Source organism: Galeopterus variegatus, unplaced genomic scaffold, assembly GCF_000696425.1.
Source record: "Galeopterus variegatus unplaced genomic scaffold, G_variegatus-3.0.2 Scaffold254, whole genome shotgun sequence".
Classification (NCBI taxonomy): Eukaryota; Metazoa; Chordata; class Mammalia; order Dermoptera; family Cynocephalidae; genus Galeopterus; species Galeopterus variegatus.
The window spans coordinates 607,259-633,885 of record NW_007726365.1 but is presented as its reverse complement, the minus strand read 5'-3'; the positions used below and the strand labels follow the sequence as shown (position 1 = coordinate 633,885).

Below are 26,627 nucleotides of genomic sequence, written 5' to 3'. Positions count from 1 at the left end.
GCAGTCTACAGATTCAATGCAATCCCCATCAAAATACCAGTGACGTTCTTCACAGAAATAGAAAGAGCAATCCTAAGATGCATATGGAATAACTAAAGATCCTGAAAAGCAGTCCTGAGCCAAAAAAAAAAAAAAAAGTAAAGCTGGAGGCATAACACTAGCCAATTTCAAATTATATTACAAAGCTATTGTAACCAAAATAGCATGGTATTGGCATAAAAACAGACACTCAGACCAATGGAACAGAATAAAAAACCTTGGAATCAGTTCAAATATTTTAGAAGTGCACTTGCCAATAAAAAATAAAATATTTTCCATTTTTATTAACTCCTGATATTACTGAGCAACATGTGATGCTAGACTTTTCTAAACATCATAAAAGCTTTAGAACCCAAGTGTCTTTATCTGCTGCCCATGGACCCAGCAATATCTTTTGGCCAGAGATTAAATCATAGTGCTTTGACTTCATCTTTAAGGTTTTTAGTGGCATAGTTGCATGTAGTTATGACATAAACTCAGTCTTTCAGATTATCTGAATTGCCCATTTTTCAGCTTATCATTTTCCAAGTATGAATAATCTCTTTGAAATTTAGCACAAGACCAAGAAGTCAAACAAGGGCTTCTTTAAGATTTATGATGATGTTTAAGGCTCATGATAGTTTTTCATTTTATTCTCGTCTTATTTATATCATTGGCATGAGAAACAACATTGTTGTTCATATCAAAATAATTACATTATTTCTCCTTGCTTTTTTGTTTTATTAACTGAAATGGTACCTACTGAGAGCTATGTCACTTATTTCCATCCTGGAAATGAGAAGATTAGCAGGGACAGTTCCCCTCAACCCTAGGCTTCTAGGTAGTAGCAAATTAGGATTTTGGTTGTCTGGACAGGACCTTACCAGGAGGGAGTGCAAGTAAGGAAAAAAACTGACTAATTGTTAGTGCCAAAGTGCTGTGACCCACATGTCCAGAGGGGCTAGGGCAGAAACATCAAATATGGCTGCTTTCTGGCAAAAGAGTAGGTGCCAGGGTAGGAAGACCAGATGGGTTGGTAATTAGAACAAATAGGCCACAGTCACATCTAAAATCAAAGCCAAACCAGGAATGATAAGGCATGGTTAGTGGGCAGACACCCAGAAAAGTTAGGTCCACACAACATGTGGCATCTTCAAAACTAAGAGGCATTTTTAAGGTGGCAACTTAGGGCTTCCTTTCTGATGCTAAGGGCCCATCCCCTTTGTGTTTGGGGTTTTGTACCAACAACACCGTTAGTGGGATTTATATTGTTTGTTTTGATAATCTTTAATTTAGTGAGAAATAGGTAAATTATATTCATTATGTTCTGTCTACTCAAAGAAGTATAAAGTATATTGTGAATATATTTTTCAGTTCACAAACAACACAGAATAAAGCTGTATACTCCACATTTTTAGTTTATGAGAAAAGTCATTTACATAAAATACATTATTCTAATACTAGAGACTTCAGAAATTACAATTGAAAAAAATCAAAGATAGTTTTTATATAGGAGTAACTAACTGATCATCATAGTAGCTTAATCTGGGTATGATTTTCAAGTTAGAAAGCACTCTAAAAACCTTTGGATTTAAGTAGCAAACAGACTAAATCTCAACGTTTCTGAAACCCATACTACAATAGAGGAATATTTTTTAAGAAAGGCATTCGGTGTAATGTTCTTTGTTTTTCTTTTTTTCTTCTTTTTGGGGGAGTCTTTAAAAGAATGTAAGAAATATCTGAGCTCTACACTATGATTTTATGGAGAAAGTAGGTTACTTGTTATATTTCTATTTTATTTCTGTGTATGTATAAAAATAAGGGAAGATGCTAGTAGGAGTCTGTAAAATTGCACTGTGGGACACAAGGTAATATAAGGACATAGTTTGAATCTAGGCTCTACTCTTCAGTGGCTGTGTGACCTTAGGCTAATTGATTTATCTCTATGAACTTCATTTGTAAAACTTAGGTAATGAGGACCTACCTGAATGGTGGTTGTAAAGAAATGATAAAGGTGCCTTTTCATAGTCTTTGGTCGGTATATGTTGGTTTTCCCTTCAGCTTTCATTTGGACCTATTTATAGTTATCATTACAGTCTCTCATTTTTCAGTCTTTGAAGAATTTGTGATTTATCACCACCTACATTAAAAAAAATTTTTTTTAATTGAACAAAATCACTTAATCTCTCTTGGAAGGAGAGGTTACAGTAAGAATTTAAGTTCAGTTATATATTTTCTCTTAAAAATAATTTTTTAAAATGCCCTGTAAAAAATAAGTTTTGGGTCATTTTTGTAGTATAATTATATACATTTTAAACATTCACAGTTTATCAGTATATACAGATGTCCACAATATTGCAGACATTGGCATTAAATACTATGATATGAGATAATGGGATATTTAAGCAAAAAAAAAAAAAAGAAAAATACAGATGTCCACAATATTGCAGACATTGGCATTAAATACTATGATATGAGATAATGGGATAATTTAAGCAAAAAGAAAAAAGAAAAAAGGGATATTTAAGCAAAAAAAAAAAAAAGAAAAAAAAAAACACCTGTATGCATTCCTGTACTTTTTCTGAATAAGTCTTTCAGTAAAAGTCTTTTAAGCTTTTAGATCACTGGGTATTATAGTTTTAATTATCCAAGGAATTGAGGCAATGACCATGATCTTTTTTTAAACAAATCTAAAATTTAATTTTATGTACATTATTAAAAAGATAACTGAAGAGAACTGGAAAAAAAGTACTTTTTCTTGCTTATCTTCAACAAATATTTATTATAATGTCTCTTCTATGTCAAGATTATGGACTATACGTTAGGGCTACAATGGTAGATAAATTAGACAGATGTGGTCTCTGCCTTTGGGAAGCTTCCAGTTGAGTGTGAGAGAAAAAGGTATTGCAACTGTTGTCCCAGGTTTGGATAATGCTATGAAGAATTACAAAGGGAAGTAACCCATCTGAGTAGTTGATATTATTGAATCTAAATGAAAATAATTGCTACATTTGTTTTAATTATGTCTAAGTTGAAATGTCATGGTCAGGTGAAATGTCTAATATGGTATTAACAGTAGAGTCTTTACGTAGAAGCTTTTTAAAACTTTACATAATCGTATCACAAATGAAAAGGGAAGCCTGTTTAGAACCAATAATGAAGTAGTTTCGTTAAAGAGTAAAAATACTTCAGTGTGATTTCCATCTCTCTTAGTTAGGTATGCCTGGTTGTTTTGTTGTTGTTTATGCTTATATTAGCTAATAAAGTGATAACTTGTACAGCTTTTGTAGGTCTAAGGAAATCAGTTTGCTCACCTTTTTGTTGTTGCTGCTTCTGCTTCTGTAGGAATTTCAGCGAACATTATCACTCCTTGTGTAAAGCAGTGCATCACCTAGCAACTGTTGACTGCATTTTCTCCCTGGCCAAGGTCGCTAAGCAAGGAGATTACTGCAGGTAATATATGTTTTACTTCCTCCCTTTATCAGTGCTCTAGATAAGATAGCATTTATTGAATTAATTTTAGTGTCTTCATTATAAAATAGTACAATTACTCAAATGTATTAGCCTGTTGGTAAAGCTGAATATCATACACATATAGCTTGATTTAACATATTCCTTCATTGCTTGCGCTAACACTGAATATAGTGAAAGCAGATGTTCGGTATAACTCTAGAGGTGAATGTTATATATATTAATTTTTAAGTGTATGTGGGTGATGGGTGACATTTTTATAAAGTTTGAGCATTAATTTCATTTGTTTATATGTTTAACTTTATAATTATAAAAGCTTGATTAGGTAAGAAAGGATTGAGGAAATGGTGTGGAGGGGTAGGTTTCTGTGATCTTTTCTGTTCCTCTTATTGAGAGGGGGAATTCATCCCAGTTTTCTTTATTGGCCTCTAAACATCCCAATGTGAAATGTTTATTCTCCTTTTCATAAAGGATATTAGTATCAGACAGATCTAACTTTAAATCTTAGCTCTAACTTTTGGACGATGTTTAACTTTATAATTATAAAAGCTTGATTAGGTAAGAAAGGATTGAGGAAATGGTGTGGGGGGGGTAGGTTTCTGTGATCTTTTCTGTTCCTCTTATTGAGAGGGGGAATTCATCCAGTTTTCTTTATTGGCCTCTAAACATCCCAACGTGAAATGTTTATTTTCCTTTTCATAAAGGATATTAGTATCAGACAGATCTAACTTTAAATCTTAGCTCTAACTTTTGGACAAGTTGTCTTCCAAAAGCTTCAGTTTTTTCATATACTTGAGAAAAATTAAGAGCATATTTAGCTCACTGGCTTATTGTGAGGAGTAAAAAGAAAGCATAAGTGATATTGCCTATCAGTACTGTGACCCACAGAGTTCTTTAGTTGATATGTTTTGCTATTCATATGTCTTTCATACCTTGGTTTTTTCTCTAGTTTGTGCCAAATAATATCTTTTTTTATGTTTAAGTGTCCTCTGTACCTAGCATATTACCCAGTAGACAGTGAATGTTTTAAAAAAAGTTTGTTTAATGTATAGCATTTATTTGTGGGAGGAAAGTTGGAGAAATTGGCTACTCCAGTTAAGTACCCTAAACATACTGTTTGCTATTTTTGTTTTTTGTTTTTCTGTCCGTTTTTGTTGAGCATATCTACAGTGTCAGGCATAGCAGTCTTGTTTACCAGTTAAGTACCCTAAACATACTGTTTGCTATTTTTGTTTTTTGTTTTTCTGTCCGTTTTTATTGAGCATATCTACAGTGTCAGGCACAGCAGTCTTGTTTTAAATGGGTTCTTTGCATTTTCATTATTGCCCAATTTTTTGTCACATCAGAGTGATTCTAACATACACAGATTTGCCTAGTTAGATTCACCTAGGCATTTTAGAGCTGAAACTTAACAGTACAGTAAATGGGGAAAAACTATATCCTATTTATCATTTATAAAGATGTGATATGTAAATTTACTCTAGTTGGATTTAGTTCTGGAAGACCAAAAGTCTGCCTTCAGTTGACTTGATTTCTCCCTTATATTTGTACAATAGCAATTTTAGTAGAAGTTCTTTCCGGATATACAAGATTTGTGAAGCAAACTTTTCCTAATGGATTCTGTTTCTGAATTAAGCAGAGGCTTGGCAGCAGCCTGTGCGCTTAGTGTGTGTTCAGGTGAAGTTCTTCCCATTGAAAAATACTTAACGCTTGGTTTATCCCCTCTTATACTTCTTCAAGTGGCCTTCTGCCATTAGCTGCTTCTGATAGGCAGCTAGTGAAAAAAGGACATCTATATGGTTATGTGATTTGCTCTATTACACCAAATTGAAATTTTCATATCTATTTATGTATATCCATATGTACACCTAAATATACACATATTATGCATAATGTATAACTTAAAATAATATGTAATTTTCAGTGTGATGTAATAATCAGAACCTATCTTGGATGTCAGAAGGTCTCGTTCTAGCCCATCATCTGTCACTAACCTGATGCCCTTATTTAAGTCTCAGATATCCATATGTAAAATTATGAGAAGTAAAGGTATGAATTGGTAAATGGAATGAATCTTCAGTTGCAGGAATCCTTTATTGAGGTGTAGTTTTGGCAAAAACCACTTGAGGAGTGAAACTATATTCTTCATTACATCACCATAAAACTATATGATTACTTCCTACATACATTAGAGATTTAAAAAACATTTTTAGAGCATCTGCTATAGACAAGTTTGGTCTTACATTCTTTCAGTCTGGGGCTTCTTGTTCTTTTGGCATCTTCCAGCATATATATCAAGAGGCCTCTCAATTTGCATAAGTGAAATTTGAATCTCTCTAAGCACGTCCTTCAGAATGTAGACATTGGATCTGACAGATAATGGGTCTGAATAGTAGCTCGGTAATTTAGTAGCTGGCCTCAAGCAATTTACTTCTCTGATCCTTGGATTCTACACTGATGAAGTAAAACCTACTTCACAGAGATGTGCAGAATAAATGAGATAAAGATATATGAAATTCTAAGTAAGGCCAGGCAGATAATAAGCACTTAGTAATAGCAGCTACTATTATTTGCAGATATTTAGCCATTTAAAAATCAGAAGGAATGAAGTATTATACAATTTCTTTTGGTTAGAGTGCAGTGTTAGAACACCAAGGTCAAGGGTTCAGATCCCTGTACTGGAGTGCTGCCAAAATAAAAAACTTCTTTGTCTTTAAGAAAAATATCTGAACGTAGGGGTTGCTAGTACTTTTCATAGACATAGTAATTCTTTTTAAAAAATCATTTTTACTTCTCTATCAATTCTCAATCTTGTGTCTTACCTCTTTGAACACAGTAAGCATAGTTATTTTAAAGTCTATATGATAATTCAAATATCAGGAGCCCCTGGGCCTATTTTTATTGTTTGTTTCTCTGCTAGTTTTCATTCTGTATCTTCTTGAATGCCTGGTTATTCTAATTATGTGCTGGGCATTGTTTTTGCAAAATCATTTTTAGATATACTCATTCTAAGAGAGTTACTTTTGCTTATATTAGACTTCTTAGGACATTAACAGTCTGGCATCACTTAATCCAAATCGGGGTTGAGATGATTGAAAGGTGAGTTTATGCCTGGTGTGCAGCCCCTTGGTGTCTCAGTCCAGAGCAAAAGCTGTCCATAGTGCTCAGCCTTAGCTGTTTCCTTAGAAATGGGCAAACACCCACAGAGGGAAACTGGCCCCTCCCTGAGCCTTTGTCCTACCCCAGATCCTGGCCTGGGAATTTTCTGCTGTCTTAGTTATCAGCTGCCTTTGGGTAGCTGTTTTCTGTACTTTGTCCAACTTTTTGAGGATTGTTCCAAATCACCTCGTCTGTCAGTAAGATATTTCAGGCAATATTTTAGATGTGAAAAACTTTTTACACTGGACACCGTATATTTTACATCAAGAAAAATCCATCTGAAAAAAATCTAAATGAATCATAATGTAATTTAGTAATGTTATCAGTCTCTTTTTTTGGCAAAAACAAAATCAAGCGTAAATTGCCATGAAGTAGGAAATTTCTATCTAAAATGCATTTTAAACTACTTTATAAGTATCTGAAATGTATACATATTTTTCTTAAATTTCCAGCTTTTTAAGAGAGTTTAGTGAATTTTAGCTGTTGCAGTTAGCTCCAATTGATTGTGTGGCTTCATGATTGCAATCTTTTCTCTCTGAATGCTGTTAAGATATTTTTATTCAGTGTAGTCTAAACCTTTAGAGAGAAGTTCTTATTCTAGGTCTTTCCATCCAATTTCTGTTCTGGATATTATACTGTTTCACTAATATAGATTATGTTCTGTTTCTCTGGGGGAGTTGAAAGAGAAAAATGCAATTTTTAAAATATAAAATAAAATTTAAGTTCAAATGTTTCATTCTTTCTGGGAAGCATCCCCATTTCCTCAGTTCTTCCTCCTTCACTGCCATAAGGTATCCATCAACATGCTTTACTTATTTTTCTTGCTATAACTGTTCTATCCTCATATGTCATCCTAGCTTTATGAATTATCCTTTGCTTCTTACTCTACCAAGACGTGTTTTGTCATTATATAATTTTGATAGCAACAGAATAAATCTGTGTAAATTTTAGAGCAGAACAAATCACTCAAAATTTTATTACAAAGTGAAGATCTTCCCAGGAAGTCATATCAATGTCATGAATATGATATATTGATTTTACTTGGCAGAGCACCTAAGATTTTATTTTTAAATTGATATCACCTACAAATGCTTTCAGTTTTTTTCTTTTACAGTAAATTCGTAACTCACCTAGATAAAAATCCTGCCTTTAGAATTATACTCCAAAATCCAAGAAATATCCTTTTCTTGTAATTTTAAGTGTCTCTCTTCAACAGATAATTTCAAATTATTTACTCAGGAGATACTTTTGTTGCTTTCTTTGAAAAATGTGACAGTACATTCTTGGAATTTTATTAGCCAGATATGTTAAAGAAGGAGAAATTAAGTATTAGGAAAATAGTATTTCTTGGTGTTATGAATAAGCTCAAAAATATTTTCATATGATTATGTGAAAGTTCTGGTCAAAGAAATTGAGATTGATAGGATATTATGCTGAAAAAGACCTACAAATGGCCAAGAAACTGATGAAAAGATGTTCAACCTTAGTAATCAATGAGTACAAATTAAAACAATGAGATAACACTGTTCACCCACCACATGTCAAAAATTAGAAAGTTTGATAGTGTTAGGTTTGGTGAGAAGGAGGAAAGGGAGAAAGAGAGAGAGACCCGAGCCAGGCACTGTTTCAGCCAAGTAGCTTTATTCTACCAATGTGGAGGGGAGACTGAATCAGATCAGTTCCCCCGAACAAAGGAAAGCAGGAAGTTTATAAGCCTTTTAGAGTTCTGGCAGAGTAATGGGCAATTTCAGAATCAGTGGTATGCAAGGTGACAGAGCCGTAGTGGTCCACTATCATCTGGTTGGTTAGGGCATAGGTTTCTGATTAGTGTCGCCACTATATGAACACAAAGTGTTCCGCCTGAAGCCTGCTACTGCAGCCCACAAGACGTTCCTTTGATGACAAGGGTCGTGTTTACCCCTTCCCAGGAGAAGAATTTCACTGACTAGTTCCCGGGGCAGAAAAAGGAAAGGGGTGGGGGGAGGAGGGTGGAAAGTTGCTTAACACATCTGTGCTGATGTTAAGCTAGCCATGAGGCCTAATAGATAATACCATCTCCAGGTGAGGTTATGAAAAAACAAGTCAACTTTCTTATCCTGCTGGTGGGAAGGTAAATTGGTGTAGCTACTCTTATCTATTAAAATAAAGAATATGCATACTGTGTGACTTAGAAATTTCATTTCAAGAGTTTACTCTAGTTCAGAAAACACTTGGATATGTACACATGGAGACACATGTATAGGGTTGTTGATTGCAGCATTTTTTATAACAGTGAACATTTGGTCACAGTCTAAATGTTCAACAGTGGAGAATAATTAACTCATCTATGCAGCAGCTTCAAAAGAATGCTGAAAATCTGACAGGTGATCTTTTATTTTCAGTATACCACACCGTAGGGGTCCATTGGACCTATTTCAGTTTCTTAAAGGTCTTCCAAAGAACAAAGAAAAACTTACTTTTTTTCTTTTTTTTTAAAGGAGAAAACAACTCATTTTGTCCTGCATTTACCGTATGAGTCCATTGGACCCTTTTGTAAATCTAAGATGCATTTTGGGATCTTTAGTGATCTTATTTTTCCTATATCTTTAAGCATTTTGCTATTTCATCATCCTGGGAATTATTTCAATATTGTTTATCACTTATTCAAACTGTACTTTAGAAGTCTAAAGTGAAAGCTGGAGAATGAAGATGCGAAAGTGAGAAAAAAGTCACCGTCACATCATCTTTTCGTTTTCTTATTGTATTGCCCAAAGGGTCACATCATCTTTCAAGAAGGTATAAAAGAACTCAAATACCACCATTGTAGTCTGCTTCTAGCTTTCTTTGAACACAGTTGAGAATTCCGAATTTTTCATTTTTCACCCATTGTAGCAAAAAATTGATAGCTATTAGGTTAATCAGAAGATGATCATGAAGAGAAGTATAGCAGTGCTCTGGATACTAATGATGGTAGAATTTCTTATATAAACAAAGTGCAAGATGATGAATGTTCACATAACAATATCCTAGAAGAATATTCTCAAATTTAAGAATCCGTGTATGAATAATGAATGTGCAAGGTGTAGTCGATTGAATTATGTCCCCCCATAACTCACTGAAGCTTGAATTGTGTCCCCCAAGTTTTATGTATTAGAAACTTGGTCTTCACTATGACTGTTGAAATGGTAGGATAATGATCTTCCTACTATTGAAAGGTGGAACCTTGAAGAGGTGATTAGATTGTAGGACCAGGACCGTGCAGTAGTGAGTGGATTAAAAATGGTGGGTCAGGGTCATGGTTCTGAGGGCTTTAAAAGAAGACAGAAGAGAGTCTGTCTCTCTCCCTTCTCTCTCTGTTCCACCATCTTGCAATGTGAAACCCTTGGGTCACTGTTGAAACTGTAAGCAATACATTTTATTTATTTATTTTTGTAAATCATCTGGTTCCAGTTATTTTGTTATAAGCAACAGAAACAGACTAATACATAAGGGCAAAATGAAATGTGTTATTCTGATCCAGTTAATCATTCCATAGGAAGCATTCATCATGCAATATTTGGTGACAAGAACCCGGACCAATCTGTTTTGCTAAAAGACATGCAGTGGTATTCTTATCTTTTATTATATTTGTTCACTAAAATTTTGTAGGTGGATAGACAGGATATTGAAAGGATATAGAAATGAAAGTACTAGTTTGATTATTCTTTTTTTTTTTTTTTTGTCTTTTGTCTTTTTCCGTGTCCGGCAACGGATCGCAACCCTCAGTGTCGCCCCCACACCGGACCGGGGACTGGCAATGGGATTGCAACCCTCGGTGCCGCCCCCGCGCCTCTCTCAGCCAGTGAGCGGGAACGGTCTGCATGTGGGATCCGAACCCTCGGGCGGGAGCGCCGCCGTACTTCCCAAGCGGCGCACTATCCAGTGCGCCACCGGGCCGGCCCACTAGTTTGATTATTCTAATTGGTGTTTATAAGTCTAAAAATGAACATGTTTTCCAATTATGGAGCAAAAATGATGGCCATCCTTTCTTCAAGAAAATGAGCTTTAAACGATTTCAAAAAAGTCTTCCAGTATTGTATTTTTATTGATGGAAGTGTAAGAAGAACCAGAAATAATGAACTAAAACCTATTAGAAACATACTGATATTAGGAAGTTAGTATTTATAAATGAATATGTTCCAGGTGCGGTGTATGCATGACAGCTGATGAGCAATTACATTCAGAATGTATTGCTCACTCTAGGTATAGTTGTTTTAATCAAGAAAATATGGAATACAAATTTGAGATTTGCTATTTAAATTCTTATTAAAATTAGTAATGAGGGGGCTGGCCCGGTGGCGCACTGGATAAGTGCGCCGCTTGGGAAGCGCGGCGGCGCTCCCGCCTGAGGATTCGGATCCCACATACAGACCGGTTCCCGCTCACTGGCTGAGCGAGGCGCGGGAGCAACACTGAGGGTTGCAATCCCGTTGCCGGTCCCCGGTCCGGTACGGGGGCAACACTGAGGGTTGTGATCTGTTGCCGGACACGGAAAAAAACAAAAGAAAAAAAAAAAAAAAAAAAAAAAATTAGTAATGAGGTTGTTTTTCTTTTTACTATTTCTTTATTCTTACTTCTGTAAAATTGTTTGTAAAATCACTTCAAAATATTAAAATAAAAAGACCCACTGTACCCAGATGGTAAATGGGGAAATCTATTTTTTATGTGTACTGAAGGTTAAAATAAATTATTGTTTTTAAAAAAGTAATTACAGAATGATATATTACAGTATGACTTTTTTTGAGAAATCACAATCAGTACAATACATCCATAACCAAATGCATAGAAGATGGTTGGGAAGGGTAGACACCAAACTGATCTCAATGGTAAAATCTGGGGAGGAGGGGCCAGCCCGGTGGCGCACTGCTACAGTGCGCCACTTGGGAAGCGCGGTGGCGCTCCCGCCGAGGGTTCGGATCCCACATACAGACCAGTTCCCGCTCACTGGCTGAGCGAGGTGCGGGTGCGACACTGAGGGTTGCGATCCCGTTGCCGGTCCCGGTCCGGTACGGGCGCGACACTGAGGGTTGCGATCCGTTGCCGGACACGAAAAAAGACAAAAAAAGGAAAAAAAAAAAAAAATCTGGGGAGGAGACTGAGGGTAGGCAGGGCTCAGGGGGGGCTTGGATAAAGGGAAAAAGTTATAGATAAAAGCAAATACAATGCTTAAAATAAAGAACAGCAAGGCAAAAAGAGTAATTTTTGTATTAAAAACAAATGAAAGACACCAAAGACCACAGAAAGATGTTTCAATTAAACAGAATATGGAAATTTTAGGTCATTCTCTCTCAAAGTCCAACACATAGTATAGTTTATATTAATATAATAATTAAATCTAGAAATAATTTTACATGATTTCCCTTATTATGCTTACTTCTGAAAATAGTTTAACTAGCAATAATTTGAACTGTTATCTTTACTGATGAAAATATTGGCTTGATCTTAGACAATAACAGCAAAAATAATAAATAAAAAGGATCTTGTAAAGGTAGACTGCAGTAGTGGAGCCATCATAAGACTGCTAAATTTATGCTTCCACTATTATTATAATAATTGTTTGCCCAATTTTTATTTTATATCTAAAATTTAACTTTTATACTCAAAGCCTTATTCTGAGTACAAGTTCTTAAAGTCTATGATTAAGGTTTTGTTTTTATCTTACAAACTGGGTACTGAAATTTTTCATGCTTTGTTTTTTTAATGCTACTTCCTTGCCTAATAAATTGAAATATACTTCTTTTTGCAGACCAACTCTACAAGAAGAAAGGAAAATCATAATAAAAAATGGAAGACACCCTGTGATTGACATGTTGCTGGGAGAACAGGATCAGTATGTTCCCAATAGTACAAATTTATTAGTAAGTACTACATTATGCTAAAAAATAATTAAAAGATGATAACATTGATCCCAAACTTTTAAATATCAAGTAAATGTTCTTATAGTTAAAAGTTACCCAAGTTTTAACTTTTTAACTTTGGATTTAAATAGACTAATTCTGGGCATTGTTTTATATTCACCACCAAATATGGAATTGATGCTTTTTCCTATGACAGATTAACCATAGATGCTAAACCTTAGAAATTAAAGGATTAGTCTTAATTAGTTGTCCTAGGTAACCCTATAAAATATGTCTATTAATACCCAAATATGCTAATGGGGTTGGAATTATACCATGGTTTTGCAAATTCCTATTAAGATATATTGTGTTGTGTGCGTTGTCCTGTGTTCCACTGTTTTCAAATGTTCTGTGAAAGAATCAGAGGTGCTTCAGCTAATTTCAGTGATGAAAATTTTTATCTTATGGGCTAGAGTTTTCTTATAGGGCATTAATGATTCTAAATACTTATTCATTTAAAACATACATACCGAGTGCTTATGCCCCAGGTAGTGAAGCTAGCAGAGAGTGGTAAGTGAGACACAGCTCTTCCCTCCCCTCACAGAGCTTCTGGCCTAGCAGAGAAGATAGGCAGGCTGATATAATGCAGCATGGTAAGTGCCATGATATAGAAAACCAGCCTGTCCTGGGAGCAGGTGGCAGGTTGACCTATCTAATGTCGGGGGAGCATTGAGGAATTTTCCCCAAGGATGCAATATTGGCTGAAGAATGAGTCCACACAAGCCAGGGAAGTGGAGGTGAGTATGCCAGGTAGAGAAACCAGCATGGCAGAGGCTGGAAGTGAGGCAGAGCAGGGTGAATTCAAGGAACTGAAAGATGTTGAGTATGGTTGGAGCATAGAATATGAAGAAAAAGTGTTTAGAGATAAGGAAGAGTCCAATTCAATTATATGCCATATTAAGAAATTTATATTTTTTTCCCTAAAATGTTGGGAATACTAGCAGGAAAGTTGTCGAAGCTGGAGGGGGGACAAGTGAACTTGAACTTGTGGCAGGCTTTTTGTGTTACAAAGAGTTACATTGTCAGAGCCAAACAGAGCTGGACGCTAGTTAAAGTGGTAAGGGTAGATTTTATTCAGTAATGCTATCACGGTTGGGAAAAGGGTCCAGCATGAATTGAATTTGCTCAACATTGATTTGTGTAGAGGTGACTGGTGTTTTAATGGTAGAATGAGGGATTAGGGAAGGGGAATGTACAGAGGGGTGATGAGGTTGGTTAATGTGAAACCATCTGGGTTTACTAATTGGTGTTTATGCCACATTTCAGAGATAGTACTCAGGTCCCTGAGAAGACAGTTCTGATGACAGAAGATTCACATCTCAAAGGGGCAAAGAAAGGATTTATAATTGCAAAATTTTTAAATAACGTGCTCTAAGATGGGCTTCAGGGATCTATCTGCCTATCACCAAGTTTTGGCTGGAACAAATAGTAAATTCTGACATCAGTGAGCTTTCTCAGGTAGACACTTTAAGTGGTGCTGTGGTCATCCTAAGGATGCGGCCTTGGGCTGTTAGAAACTATGCTGGTGTCCAACTTTCTTAATGGGGAGTGTGGCCAAAATAATTTGTGCTCAGAGTCTGTAGTTTTTATTGGCCAAAGTGGAGGCCTAGTTGAAAAGAAGGCTTGGAGAAGCCTGACTAGAGTTTGGTCAAAGACAGTCTTTGTCAACACAGAGTAAAATAATATGGTGATAGGGTCAAAGAATTAATATATAGGGAGTAGTTGAGTAAGAGAAGTTGTATCAGAGAATGAGATGCCTGACTTTAAAGTTTCAGAAGTGGTGTTATTTTGGGTGATGGCAAGATCCTAGGCATGGCCATGCAAGGTGGGTAGCTGAAGGGGAGGAAGGTCTTTGGAGATGAGGAGTTTGGGAGTCATCCATGTGAATGTTGAAATCATGTAAGAGAAAAGCAGGATTTGTTGTGGAAGACAAGTGATGCATGTATCAGAGATTGCAAGGAATGGGGACTGGTGACCTGGAGATTTGTAGATGGCCTGCAGTGAGGACAAGCAGAGTTGATAAAGTCCTAAAGAAGTAAGGAAGAACTTCTGACCCCTGAGGTGCGTGGGGCAGGATGTAGCAGAAAGCTTGGCCCCCACATGAGAGGGCTGTAGGGGAATAACAGACAGCCATGTTTCAGCATAGGCCAGAGTATGAAGGAAATGTTCAGCAAGATGGTTAGAAACATAAATGCATTGGGCAATTTTTCTGAGACATTGGAAGAACTGAGACGTAGGGGAGCAGTTGGAGAGTAGGTCAGAGAAAGGAAGCCCAGAATAGCAGGGAGCTGGGACTATGACACCTTGGGCCATGAGCAAGAATAATGGAGTTGTGTGGCATGGTGAACTTGGCTAGCCACAAGAGTGGGAAGCAAAAGGAAATGCTTTGAATTACATCTAGTTTAATGCTACATTTTGATATCATATAAAGATTTGTTGGTACTATGTCACCCATGTCTTAGTCTTTTCGTGCTGCTATAACAAAGTTTAATAGACTGGGTAGCTTATAAACAACAGAAATTTATATCTCACAGTTCTGAAGGCTGGGAAGTCTAAGATCAAAACATCAGCAGATTCAGTGTCTGGTGTGGGCCCATTTCCTGGTTCATGGATGGCGCCTTCTCAATGTGCCCTCATGTGGTCTCTCTCAAGCTCTCATGACCGAATCAACTCCTAATTGCCCCACCTTCTAATACCATCACCTTAGAGGTTAGAATTTCAACATATGAATTTTTGGGGGGACACAAACATTCAGACCATAGCAACCGAGACCCAGTGTCATTCTTATTAGGATATTTGTATATTACTTAATTTATCAAACAAGTTAATAAGTACTAATCCTTTTATGGCCTTTAAAAAAAAAAGGCTATGAACATAATTCCTTTTTCAGTTCTTATAATACCAGTAGGGTATAGCTTTTCTTTAGAAAGTAATGTAGTTCTAATATTTAGTACTTTATTTTATATTTAACTTATAAGTCACTTAAAAGTCATTTCTTGTTACTGTTTCCATGTCCATCAGTTTGATCCCAAGTATGTTATCCTTGGCATTGATTTTTTTGTTTGTTTCTTTTTTTGCCCCTCCCTTTAAAAAGTTTACTATACTGTTTAATAAAGGAAGATTTGAGAAACTACAATGGCCTTCTGTATAATTACAAGGGCATTTAAAAAAACATTGAACTGTTTTATTTAAATCTTTACAAACTAAATAGAGCGGTTTTTTTTTTCGAAGCAGGCATCTCAGAATATTCCAGAATATTCTTTTTTTTTTCCATATGCTTTTTCTAACTTGAGTAGGAGTTGATATAGAACTGTTGCTATGGTGAAGTGCATTCTATTTTTCAGGGTATAAATTTATATATAGGGATAGCATTGAGAAAACTTATCATGTAAACCTTAATTTAAAATATTTTATGGGTGTTAATTATAAAATATACCCTGAAAATAATTCTCTCAAAGTTAAATGGCATTGTTGCTTTTGATAATCATGTGGTTTTAAGAAATGGTCTTTTCTACGTGTAATTATAAGTATACTTTTCTGGATTCTGTATTATATGAACTTATTATAGTGTTTCTGAACAAGCCAACTTTCCTCCCACTTTCCTTCTCCCAGTTATACGAATACTCTTTTAAACCCTCTTTGCTTGTTCCCTTCCTTGATTCACTACAGAATCTAGGTATTTGTAGACTTGGCAGCCACTGAATCTTCCTACCTCCATCTTGCCCACCTCCATTCATTCTCCACTCTGCAGCCACAGGGCTTTTCTAACCTGTCCTGTTGCTCTTCCATTTGAATTCATGCTTTACATTCCAGCCATATTGGACTTCTTACAGTTCCTGAGTTACTGTGCCTCTGGGACTTGGCAGATGGTATTTTCTCTGCCTGGAATGTCATCTTTCCCCACCCTACCCCTCCTACCTCACACATGCCCACAACCCACCCACCCCACTCCGAGTTACTGTGCCTCTGGGACTTGGCAGATGGTATTTTCTCTGCCTGGAATGTCATCTTTCCCTACCCTACCCCTCCTACCTCACACATGCCCACAACCCACCCACCCCACTCCGCAGCTCTGGCTTGTTCGAGTTTCATCTTGGATGTCATCTCTTGTGCTAAGCCTTCCCTAACTGAGGCTGGGATGGGTACTCCTATCACATACTCATACCACTCTATTTCTCTCCATCTTAGCACTTATTTCACTAAATCATAATTGCTCTTTTTGTTTGAGTTTCTCAGTGTACTACAAGCATAAAAAGAACACGGAATATGTCTCTTGTTTAGGTATAATCCCAGTATCAGTCACAGTTCTCTGGCATGTAACAGGCACCTAATCAGATCCGTTAAATAAGCAAAGGTTAACTAGAAATCTTCGGCAGTCTCCAAGTCTTACTTTAAATTTTTGCCTTTTTTTTTTTTTCTTCACAAAATATTACTTCTCAGGATATTGTATGGGGAGTTCACAATGTACAGAATAATTTCACTGTCAAGCTAGAAGGGAAATTAGGGACCGTTCAGTATAACCACCTCATCATACTTGTGAGTGAACTAAGGCCCAGAAAGGGAAACCAACCTGCCAGAGGTTACCCAAGTTGGTTAGTCCTGAACTATTTCCCAGAACATATTCTAAGGCAAACCAGTGCTTTCCAACCTTTTTCACTTTGCAGCAAACATAGAAAATGATAATATTTTGACAGTACTCTGGAATAAAAGGAGAGGGAAGGGATTGCTCAGAGCCAAAGGAGGCTGGCTCAGGGGCTATAGCTACTGCAGCCTCACCTCTCACCTTGAGGGTTAGGGATCAGCCTCTTGGCACACCTGTCACCCTGTGAAATAGATCAGGACACTGCTTGGGAAACTCCATCATAATCCATTGCAATTGCAGCTCTATTGTTTGCTTTTAAGCCAAATGACTTTTTAATAGATGGATTTTTGACAACAATTAAAGTTGGGGTTTTTTTGTTTTTAATATAAATAATATAAATTCAACTTATTGGGAGGGGGAAAGGGAAAAGTGTGGTTGACAGTTTCTCAGTTTGTGGGAGGAAAGAAAATGAGTCATGTGCAGAGCTGGAAGATTCCTGCAAGCTCTTGAACACCGTGGATCTCTCCAGCCCAAGGGAATTCCACAGCCTAGTTCTAAAGCTGGGGCAGGGTGGACCCTGAGATCCTGGTCACAATTCCTTCTTCTGAGATCAAGAAGGGCCTTGAGGTGCTTCAGTCCTGAGCATGCTGTGTGGCATGTAGTCGGTGATCACATACTTGTTAAACTAATGAGTGCTTGAGAAGGACAGACATCTCAATTTCTTCCATTCTCCTAGTACAAAAAACTTCTAGCTGCCCCAGAAATGCTTGCTTTGGTTGTATGAAAATTAAAAGTAGGACTGATTACAGTAGTATTCATAAGCTGTTGACTACTTGTGCCTAATTACCAAATAGAAGAACAATAACGCATACCATAAAATCTGTCTGAGCTTTAAGCTTAATTTAACTCCAAGGCTAAATCATTCTCATAGATTCTGCTGTAAATGTGATTTTCACATAGGATGATCTTTGGATCCCAAGGATAAAAAGTAGAGGAAATAATATCTCTTTTTTCCTGTGGGGCCCCTCTCTCTTGCTTCTGAAACAGTGAGATATAGAAGGACATTTGTATGGTAACTGATTATTTCTTAAAGTGTTCTGACCTGTGTTGCAGTTTCTCTGCTCAGAATGCTCCTCCTCTCTCTTCTTGTCCCTCACCCATCTCCACTGAGTGAACTCCTACTCATCCTTCAGGACCCAACAAAATACAACCTCCTCCTAGAGCCTTTACCATCACTCTGGCCAGAAATAATCTCTTTCTGTTCTAGCACTTTCTTTTTCTGTTTTTAAAGTTCTTCTTATGTACTATTTGGTACACAGGTATAGTGGGAAAGTGCCTCACGGTAAAGGGAAATGTAAATTCAGAAATTCAAATCCCCTCATTGCACGTGTGTCCTCACTGGGTCTTTTTGGTGGCGTGCCGGCCAGCACCTGGTGGGCTTGGTCCCAGGGTCCTGTTTTCCAGATGGTCCAGGAGGCAAAGCCCCTGTCTGGTTGATGCAGCACAGCCCTGGGAGATCTCAGACAGCAGGCTGCAGGGGTGGGAGGCTGTTGGAGAAAGTGGTGCATTGGCTACATGTGCCTCACCCCACTAACCCTCCGCCCTCCCGCTATTGTCGTGTGGGATCATGGATGAGAAAGGCCTGGGTGTGGCTGTCCCTTTGGGCTCTCACCCCATTCCTCTGTGGTTTCTGGTCAGAGGTTAGGCACAGCAAGCCTTGGCTGGTGCATGGCTTGGGCCTGCCTGGACCACATAGGTGGGTGCTGATGCCCAGAGGTTTGGGGAGGCAGCTGCCCTACCCTGCTGCCTGGTGATCTGGCCCTTCCTCCTGGCACCCCTTACTCCCTGGGGCCGGGGGTCTCCCCCCTGAGGCTGGCTGTTAGGACAGTGTTGTCAGCTCAAGCCCTGCTGTAGTTGCAAAAATGCAAGCCCAGGTGTGTGGTAGGTGAGGACTGGGGTGGGGGTGGGGGACTGGAGCCTGGTGGGCCTGAGGCCCCACCCAGCAGAGAACCCTTCAGAGATGCCTTGCAGCCTCCCAAACCACCAGCTCCACACTGCCCTTCTGTGGCCGTGGCATGTCTGCCTCAGCCCTGGCCACCAACATGGGCAGAGTCACCATCCTCTGGACTTCAGTGCCCAGTGAATGTGCAATGAGGAGGTGGGATGCCTTGGAGAAGGGTTTGTTATTAAAGTTCTGTAGAATTGTCAGGCCCCCTTTTGTGTTCAGGGGGTTCATGGGGGACGAGGGATACACCCCCACTGCTACAGAGGCATAAGTCTCCAAAAGCCTGGTTGAGCCCCCACAATTCAGGGGCTGCACAGATCAGGGGCCGTCCAGGCTGGCTTTGACCCTGTAGGATTCAAAGGGCCCTGGGGGTGGCGTGGAGCTCTCCAGAGTGGTGTTTACGTCCTGCCCCTGTGGAGTTGTCAGCAGCCCTCCTTCCTTGCTTCTCTGGGCACACCACCAGGCTCCCTCAAGCCTGCACATGGGAGTGTAGCAGCTGCTGTGGAGGGTCATGAGGAGGGGCTGATGCCTTCCCTGAGTTCAGCATCTCTGGGGTCCCTGGACCTTTCCTCGTGGTCACAAGGTGGCTGCTGTTGCAGTTATCACACATCAAGGTCAGAAAAAGGTACAGGAGTTGAAATGGCCACCTCACCTGCGTTTCTGGAAACAAGAGCTTTCCAGGAAGCCCCCGGAGTGGACTCAGCTGTGACTACCCCTGCAGGGGAGGCTGGGGCATGGCTCTGTGGCTCTCCCTGCATAGCCTGGGGGCAGGTGCCAGCCCCGCCCTCTCCTCTCCTGTCTGGTACCCATACTGGCGTGGGGGTGCTGACCCTGCTGATGTGCACAAAGCTGTGCCATCTGGGCAGGACCCCTAGCCCCCACAGGCTGGTGAGGGGAGGGTGACAGGGCTGGGGGACAGAGAGCAGCAGTCGTGGGCCCACATGTAGGCAGTAAGGTGTGAGGGTCAGCCATTGTGCACCCCTACAAGGCAGTTCTCATAGATGAGAAACTGAGGCAAAGGGTGGTGGGTCCTGCAGGTGTGGGAACATGGTCCAGTTGGGCTCCAGCCCAGGGCCACACTCCTGATCCTTGTGCCTCAATCCAGCACCCTCCTGTCCACCAGCCACTCCATGGCCTGCTGAACTTGTGACCAATTCACTTCATGGCTCCCCCAAGGATTTGTTGCAGATGGGACAACTGAGGCAGGTTCCCCACCACCACCACTGCAGTCACCTGGTTCTGCCCCAGTCTCTCTGAGTGTGACCAGGTCTGCTTCTGGCTGGCTGTCGACCTTGGACTGTTGCTAAACTCTGAGTGCCCAATCCCTTACCTGAGCAATGAAGGGCAGTTCCCAGCCCTCTCCCAGGGATTGGAGCCTTGTGCTTGTTCATGCTCTGAAAAGCTTCATCAGCATGGGGGTGCAGGGAGCAATGAGCGGCAGAAGAGTTGCTGCACAGGCCCTTCATCTGTGGGACCAAGCATGGGTATGTGTACATGCAGGGTTGGGGGGATGTGGGGCCGTATGGGTGTGGGATGTGGTTTGCATGTGTCTTATCCAAAATGCAAGTGTTGAAACTAATACCCAATGTGATGGTATTAGAGTTGGGGCCTTTAAGAGACAATTAGGCCATGAGGCCCCATCTTGTGAATGGGATGAAATCCCTTATAATAGAGGCTAGTGCACCGTTGGGCTCGCTTGCCCTTCCACTTTCTGCCATGTGAGGACCCAGCACTCCTCTTCTACAGAGACCTGTACCTGCCAGTGCCTTGATCTTGGACTTTCCAGCCTCCACAACTGTGAGAAATAAATTTCTGTTCTTTGTAAACTGGAAAAAAAAATTCAAATCCTATTCTGCAGTTATTTTACTGTCATTTTGGATAGGCCACTATACTCGCTGAGCCTTGGTTTCCTCATCTATAAAATGAGGGGGTGAGCTGGTTACAACCAGCTCTCATGCTCAGTGGAATGGAAATTGGGCAGCTTCCAGGTGCCAGAAGGATTTGGATTCTTATCTTGGCAGCTTAACATACAGCCTGTGCTGCTCTCCAACCTCACTCTCCTCTTTTCTGTTTATAGTTCACCTTGGGTTAAAAGTGCAAAGATTTGGTCGAGAGCTTGTCTGGAGGAGGCTTTTGCATGCGAGTCTGTTACCATAACCTGCCATTGATTGACATTTTCAGGGAATAAGACACTTTAAAATTGCCAAACTTTTTCAGGAGTCTGCAGCTATTATAAAAATAATTCTACCATAATTCTTCTTTAAAGATAGATGTCAATATCTGTACCTGTCAAGGAAGAAAGCTTTTAATTAGCTGTTGCCCAGATCTTGTAAGTTAATGTATGACAATATTTTAGTTGTCTTATTCTTTTTCTTCTGTACATCTTCTGACTTCAATGATACTATGACTGATCATCATTCTAGTATACCCAGTGATTGACCCAAGGACCCTAAGTTAGAGCACCTCTTCTCTCCTTTAGCAGTGACTGTGATTGCCTGTCATCGAACAAGGGTACCCTTTGTAGCATGTATCAGGGAATGAATTTCACTTAACGTCCCAGTTCTTCTGCTTAGTTGCTCTGCATTACTGGGCAAGGTACTTAGCTACTCCAAGCCTCTGTTTCCTCACCTTTAAAATGGGAATTACCCCATGAGGGCAGTGTCTGGACCTGTCTAGTTTGATGCATTTGCCATAACTTTAGTATGCCCCAGAGTGGGTTGAGAGGTGGTTTTGCTAACTTTTGGCTCTGTCTAATCTGTAAGAATGCTTACTTATACTAACTGGTTTTCCAGATGGATTTAATGTGTCTTTCATATCTGGGAGCCTTTGATGTATGGTACCTCAAATATACATGGTCCTTGCTGAAAGACAGGTAAGCTCATTAGATGAGTGAAATTCCTTTCTCTGTCATCTTGGGGACTGTGGAGGAAAGGGAGTTGTATATTTTCTACTAATTTTTGTAGAGAATGCAAATGATTCTCTCTGAAATGTAAACGTGATTGATACATCCCTTGTAATGCCTTTCATATATTAAATTCATCTATTTGACCAGTATTCATTGGGCGTTGTGCCTGCCAGGCCTTGTTCTAGGCAGCAGGGATGAACAAAATGACATGATACCTGCTGTCGTGGGAACTAAACATTCTAGCAGTGAGATTGGTAATAAGCAAGTAAGAAAATTAAGGTAATGTCAGACAGGAATAACAACCATAAGGAAAGTAAAATGGACTGATGTAATAAAAAATGACAGGGCAGAGGGACATATGAAGATTGAGTGGTCAAGGAAGGTCTCTCCTGGGAGTTGTTTGAGCGTAGAGCTGTGGGAAGGCCTTAAGGTGGGAATGAGTGTGGTGTCTTCTGGCAGGTCAAAGAAGAGCAGAAATCAAGTCTAGCTAACCCAAGTGAACATGGTGTAGGAAATTAGGTCAGACAGGCAGGCACGGCCCTGAGACCATGACCTTTAGACACTTACCATAAGTGTTCTGAGGATGTATATGAGTGAGGGCTTTTAGTAGGAGACAAGTTCTGTTTTACTTTCCAAGACAATCACTCTGGCCACCATGTGGAGAATGGACTGTGGGCAAAGGAGAAGCAGAAAGACACATCAGGAGCCATTGCAGTTGCCCAGCAAGGGGCTGTCAGTGGAGATGGAGACAGGAGGTATTTGTGCATCTCAGAATACCTCCTCTTTCTTTACAGTCTCATATATTTTTTCCTGTGGTATTTACTAGAGTTCCTAGTGTACAATTTATCTCCCATTAGGGGTCTAACTATTAGGGCTTATTAAGAAAGCAACTTTTTTTTTAACCATATAATTTGGATTTATGGTATATCTTGGCTTTTTTTCCTCCCAAACATAAAGGCAGATTAATTCAAACTAGCTTTATTAAGTATATCTCTTAGTTTATACTTCATTCTGAACTATTTGAATGAAGCATGTATTAATAACTCCTACAACACTAGTTTTCTTCTAAAGTATAAGAATACACCAAATGAAAAAGAAAAAGTGGAAAGAAAAAGGCATCCAAGTGATGCTCAGATTTAGGCAAATGTTGGAATTACACTGAACAATATCTAATCAATTATGCATTTTTCAAAGTATGAACTACAAGTAAAAACTAAAAGGACATACAAAGGTACTTTTAAAAGTTTGTGGAAAAGTAAAATTGAAAGATAATCCTAATTGGAAAGCAACCATTTTGTTACCTACAAATAGTTGAGTTTAGTGACTTGAAAGCATTTAGCTCCTTAAAGCCTTAAGGGTAGTTCTTGTCTGAAATACTCAGATCCTGTAGGCCTGGAAAATCCACTTTCACAAGAGTGACCTCAAGTCTGACTGAGTTCTCCATCCACCACTTTTTCCAAGCACTTCGTGCAAGCACATTCCACGGCTCCCCACTCTTGTAAGAATATCTGGGGCAAAGCTCTGGTACCAATTTATTCCCTTCACTTTGGTTCCTCCCAGGGCCGCATATCCATGTAATATGCCTGAATTAAGGGCAGCAGATTATTTAATTCAACTCCCTCTTTTAGAAGGGAGGGAACTGAGGCCTAGAGAATTGTATTGACTTGCCCAAACTCTGCACTGGAAACCAACTTTACTGACTAATGGGCCAATTATTTATTTGCATTTATTCTTTCATTTTCCCACTCTGGCATTTCTATGTTTGTCAAGATTCTCATAGAAATTGACATCACAGTAAAAATTTCTCCAAACCCTTCTTGCATGATATTCAACATAGAAGGAATTCGGTAAGCAATGAGAGGTATAAACCTCTCATTGCTGCAGAACTCATTTACAAATAAGTTATAGAATGGGATTTGGTATAGAAAGGGAGAAAGAAGGTGAGAAAATTGTTCCCATATCCCAATAATAGCCACTGTTAACATTTAGACAGATATTCCCTGTCTTTGCATTTTTTTTTTTACATAGTCATGATTTTTTAATGTATTTTTTATCCTTTTTTCACTTTTGAAACACAAATATTTTCCTGTACTTTTAAAAAGCCTTTTTAAAGATAATTTTTAATGGCTTCATGGTATGATGTACCATATTTGTCTTAAATTCCTATTTTGTGACTACTTTTTGCTATTATAAATAATTCTGTGAAGTAGAATTGGTGCCTTAAAATCTTCATGGTAGAAAACTTGAAAAAGTGTAGAGAAAACAAGTCATCTAGGTAACCGTCAATAATTTGGGCTTTTCCTTTTCAGTCATTAAGTGGCTTGTCTCAATGAGTAAATAATTTCTCATGAAATTATTATTTCTCATGAAATTATTCTCATTCATATTTCTAATGAGTGTCGTGTTTAATTAGATTAAATCTAACTTTTCAGGCAAAACAGACAGCAGCAGATCATGTTGGTTAAAAGTGTGGCCTCTCCTCTCTCAGTTAAATTTTAAATAATCTCTCTGGGTCTCAGTTTCCTTCCCTGAAAAATGGGGATGATGTTGATGAATATACATTTAGAATGGGATCTGGCACAGAGCAAGCACTACCCAGGCCTGCTTTGGCCAGGTGGCCATGGTAGGACCCCTGAGTTGCTCACATGAGATGACTTAGTGCTGGAAAGGACGCATAGGTAGAACATGGGCCAGACCTCCAGTTTCCCTAAAGGGGTCGGTGGTTCCCAGCAGTCGGAATTTTTTTCGTGGACTAACTCTGGTAGGCACTGATCGGTGAGAACTCACGTGTAGTTCTGGGGCAGGGCTGTTAAATTACTGGATTGTGTGACAGTCTAGAGTAGGGTTGCCAGATTTAGCAAATAAAAGTACAGGATACCCAGTTAAATTTGAATTTCAGGAAAACAATGAATGATTTCTTATAAGTTTGTCCCATGCAATATTCGTTTTATCCTAAAACATTATTTGTTGTTTTTCAGAAACCCGAATTTTACTGAGTGTCCTGTATTTGACCTGGCAATCCTAGTCTAGAGGAAGGGTCCAGAATGGTGAGAGGGGCACTTAGCTGTGTACCTGTTATTTCAAAATTTGACAACAAGTTTGGCTGTACAGATGCATATCAGCCAAATATCACCCCAGGTCACATTCATAATCAGGATAATGCTTTATTTATTTCAGTGATTAGAAGAGTTTAAAGAATTTCTGTATGTACTGTAAAATTTCTCCCCTTTAAGAGCTATCCCAGTTTACACCACCACCTTCTACTCTCCAGCAGTATTTAATGAAAATCTGGGAGAGAAGAAATTAATTTGACCTTGATGATATTATGTGTATGATTAAGTAGTCCTGTCTTCGTTAACTTACAACAAAAGGGGTCTTTTGGAACATTGTAATGGAGTTAAGACAGAATAACTTACTTTGTAATGTTTGTCTCTGATACTGTGGGCTGAAAACCCACAGGAATCCACCCATTTGTCTCCAAGGAGTGAAGTCTTTATTTTGAGTGTATTTTTTAGTCCAACAGCTTTCATCACATATCACGTTTTAATAGAACCCAAAGCACAGCACTGAGAGTCCTGGTGTCAGTGGTGTCAGGGGCTCCCAAAGTTGTAGCATTGCTGCCTAACCTCAGACCAAAACAGCCAAGAGGGGTTTGAAACAGGTTTTTGGATCAGGAAACTAACATGGAAGTCAGGCCATTTTAGAATGGGTGGTAGAAATTAACTTCTCCAAACTCTTAAGTCTTCTTATATTACTTTTGACTTTAAGCATCTAAATTTCCCCTAAAGCACACAATTAAACACTGGAAATAGATATTAAAATTTATTTACTAGAAAATTTGAGATATTCTATACATAAATACATTGAACTTGTATCGAAGAACTTTTAAATGATAAAGAGTCTAAGATTTTAGTGTTCAAGGAGATTACTTAGAATAATTTTTGTCTTTTTACTTTCAATGTGGTGCCTTTTGATGACCAAGAAGTATTAATTTTAATGGAGTTGAACATATCAGTCCTTCTTTTTATATTCTTGTGCCTTACTTAAGAAATTCTTTCAATCCCCAAAATCATAAAGATATTTACCTATAATTTCTTTTTTTTTTCCTTTTTGTCTTTTTTCGTGTCCGGCAATGGATCGCAACCCTCAGTGTCGCGCCCGTACCGGACCGGGACCGGCAACGGGATCGCAACCCTCAGTGTTGCTCCCACACCTCGCTCAGCCAGTGAACGGGAACCGGTCTGTATGTGGGATCCGAACCCTCGGCGGGAGCGCCACCACGCTCCCAAGCGGCGCACTGCTACAGTGCGCCACCGGGCCGGCCCTATAATTTCTTATAAACATTTTAAAGTTTAAATTTTCACAATTAGGTCTTTGATTAATCTGCATCGGGAGCGCCACCACGCTCCCAAGCGGCGCACTGCTACAGTGCGCCACCGGGCCGGCCCTGTAATTTCTTATAAACATTTTAAAGTTTAAATTTTCACAATTAGGTCTTTGATTAATCTGCGTAGAATTTATTTTTGTATATGGTGTGAGGTCGGAATCCAACCTCATATCTTTCCATATGGA

At 38.9% G+C, this 26,627-nt stretch overlaps 1 protein-coding gene across 1 annotated transcript in view; it reads left to right on the top strand.

Moving 5' to 3' along the window:
- The window catches only part of MSH3 (mutS homolog 3), a 207,466-nt gene that overhangs the window by 111,239 nt on the left and 69,600 nt on the right, over positions 1 to 26,627 (top strand). Inside the window, exons 18-19 of the mRNA XM_008566613.1 lie at positions 3,364 to 3,471; positions 12,413 to 12,524. Coding sequence (XP_008564835.1) covers positions 3,364 to 3,471; positions 12,413 to 12,524 — 220 coding nt within the window. The remainder of the gene's footprint in view (positions 1 to 3,363; positions 3,472 to 12,412; positions 12,525 to 26,627) is intronic.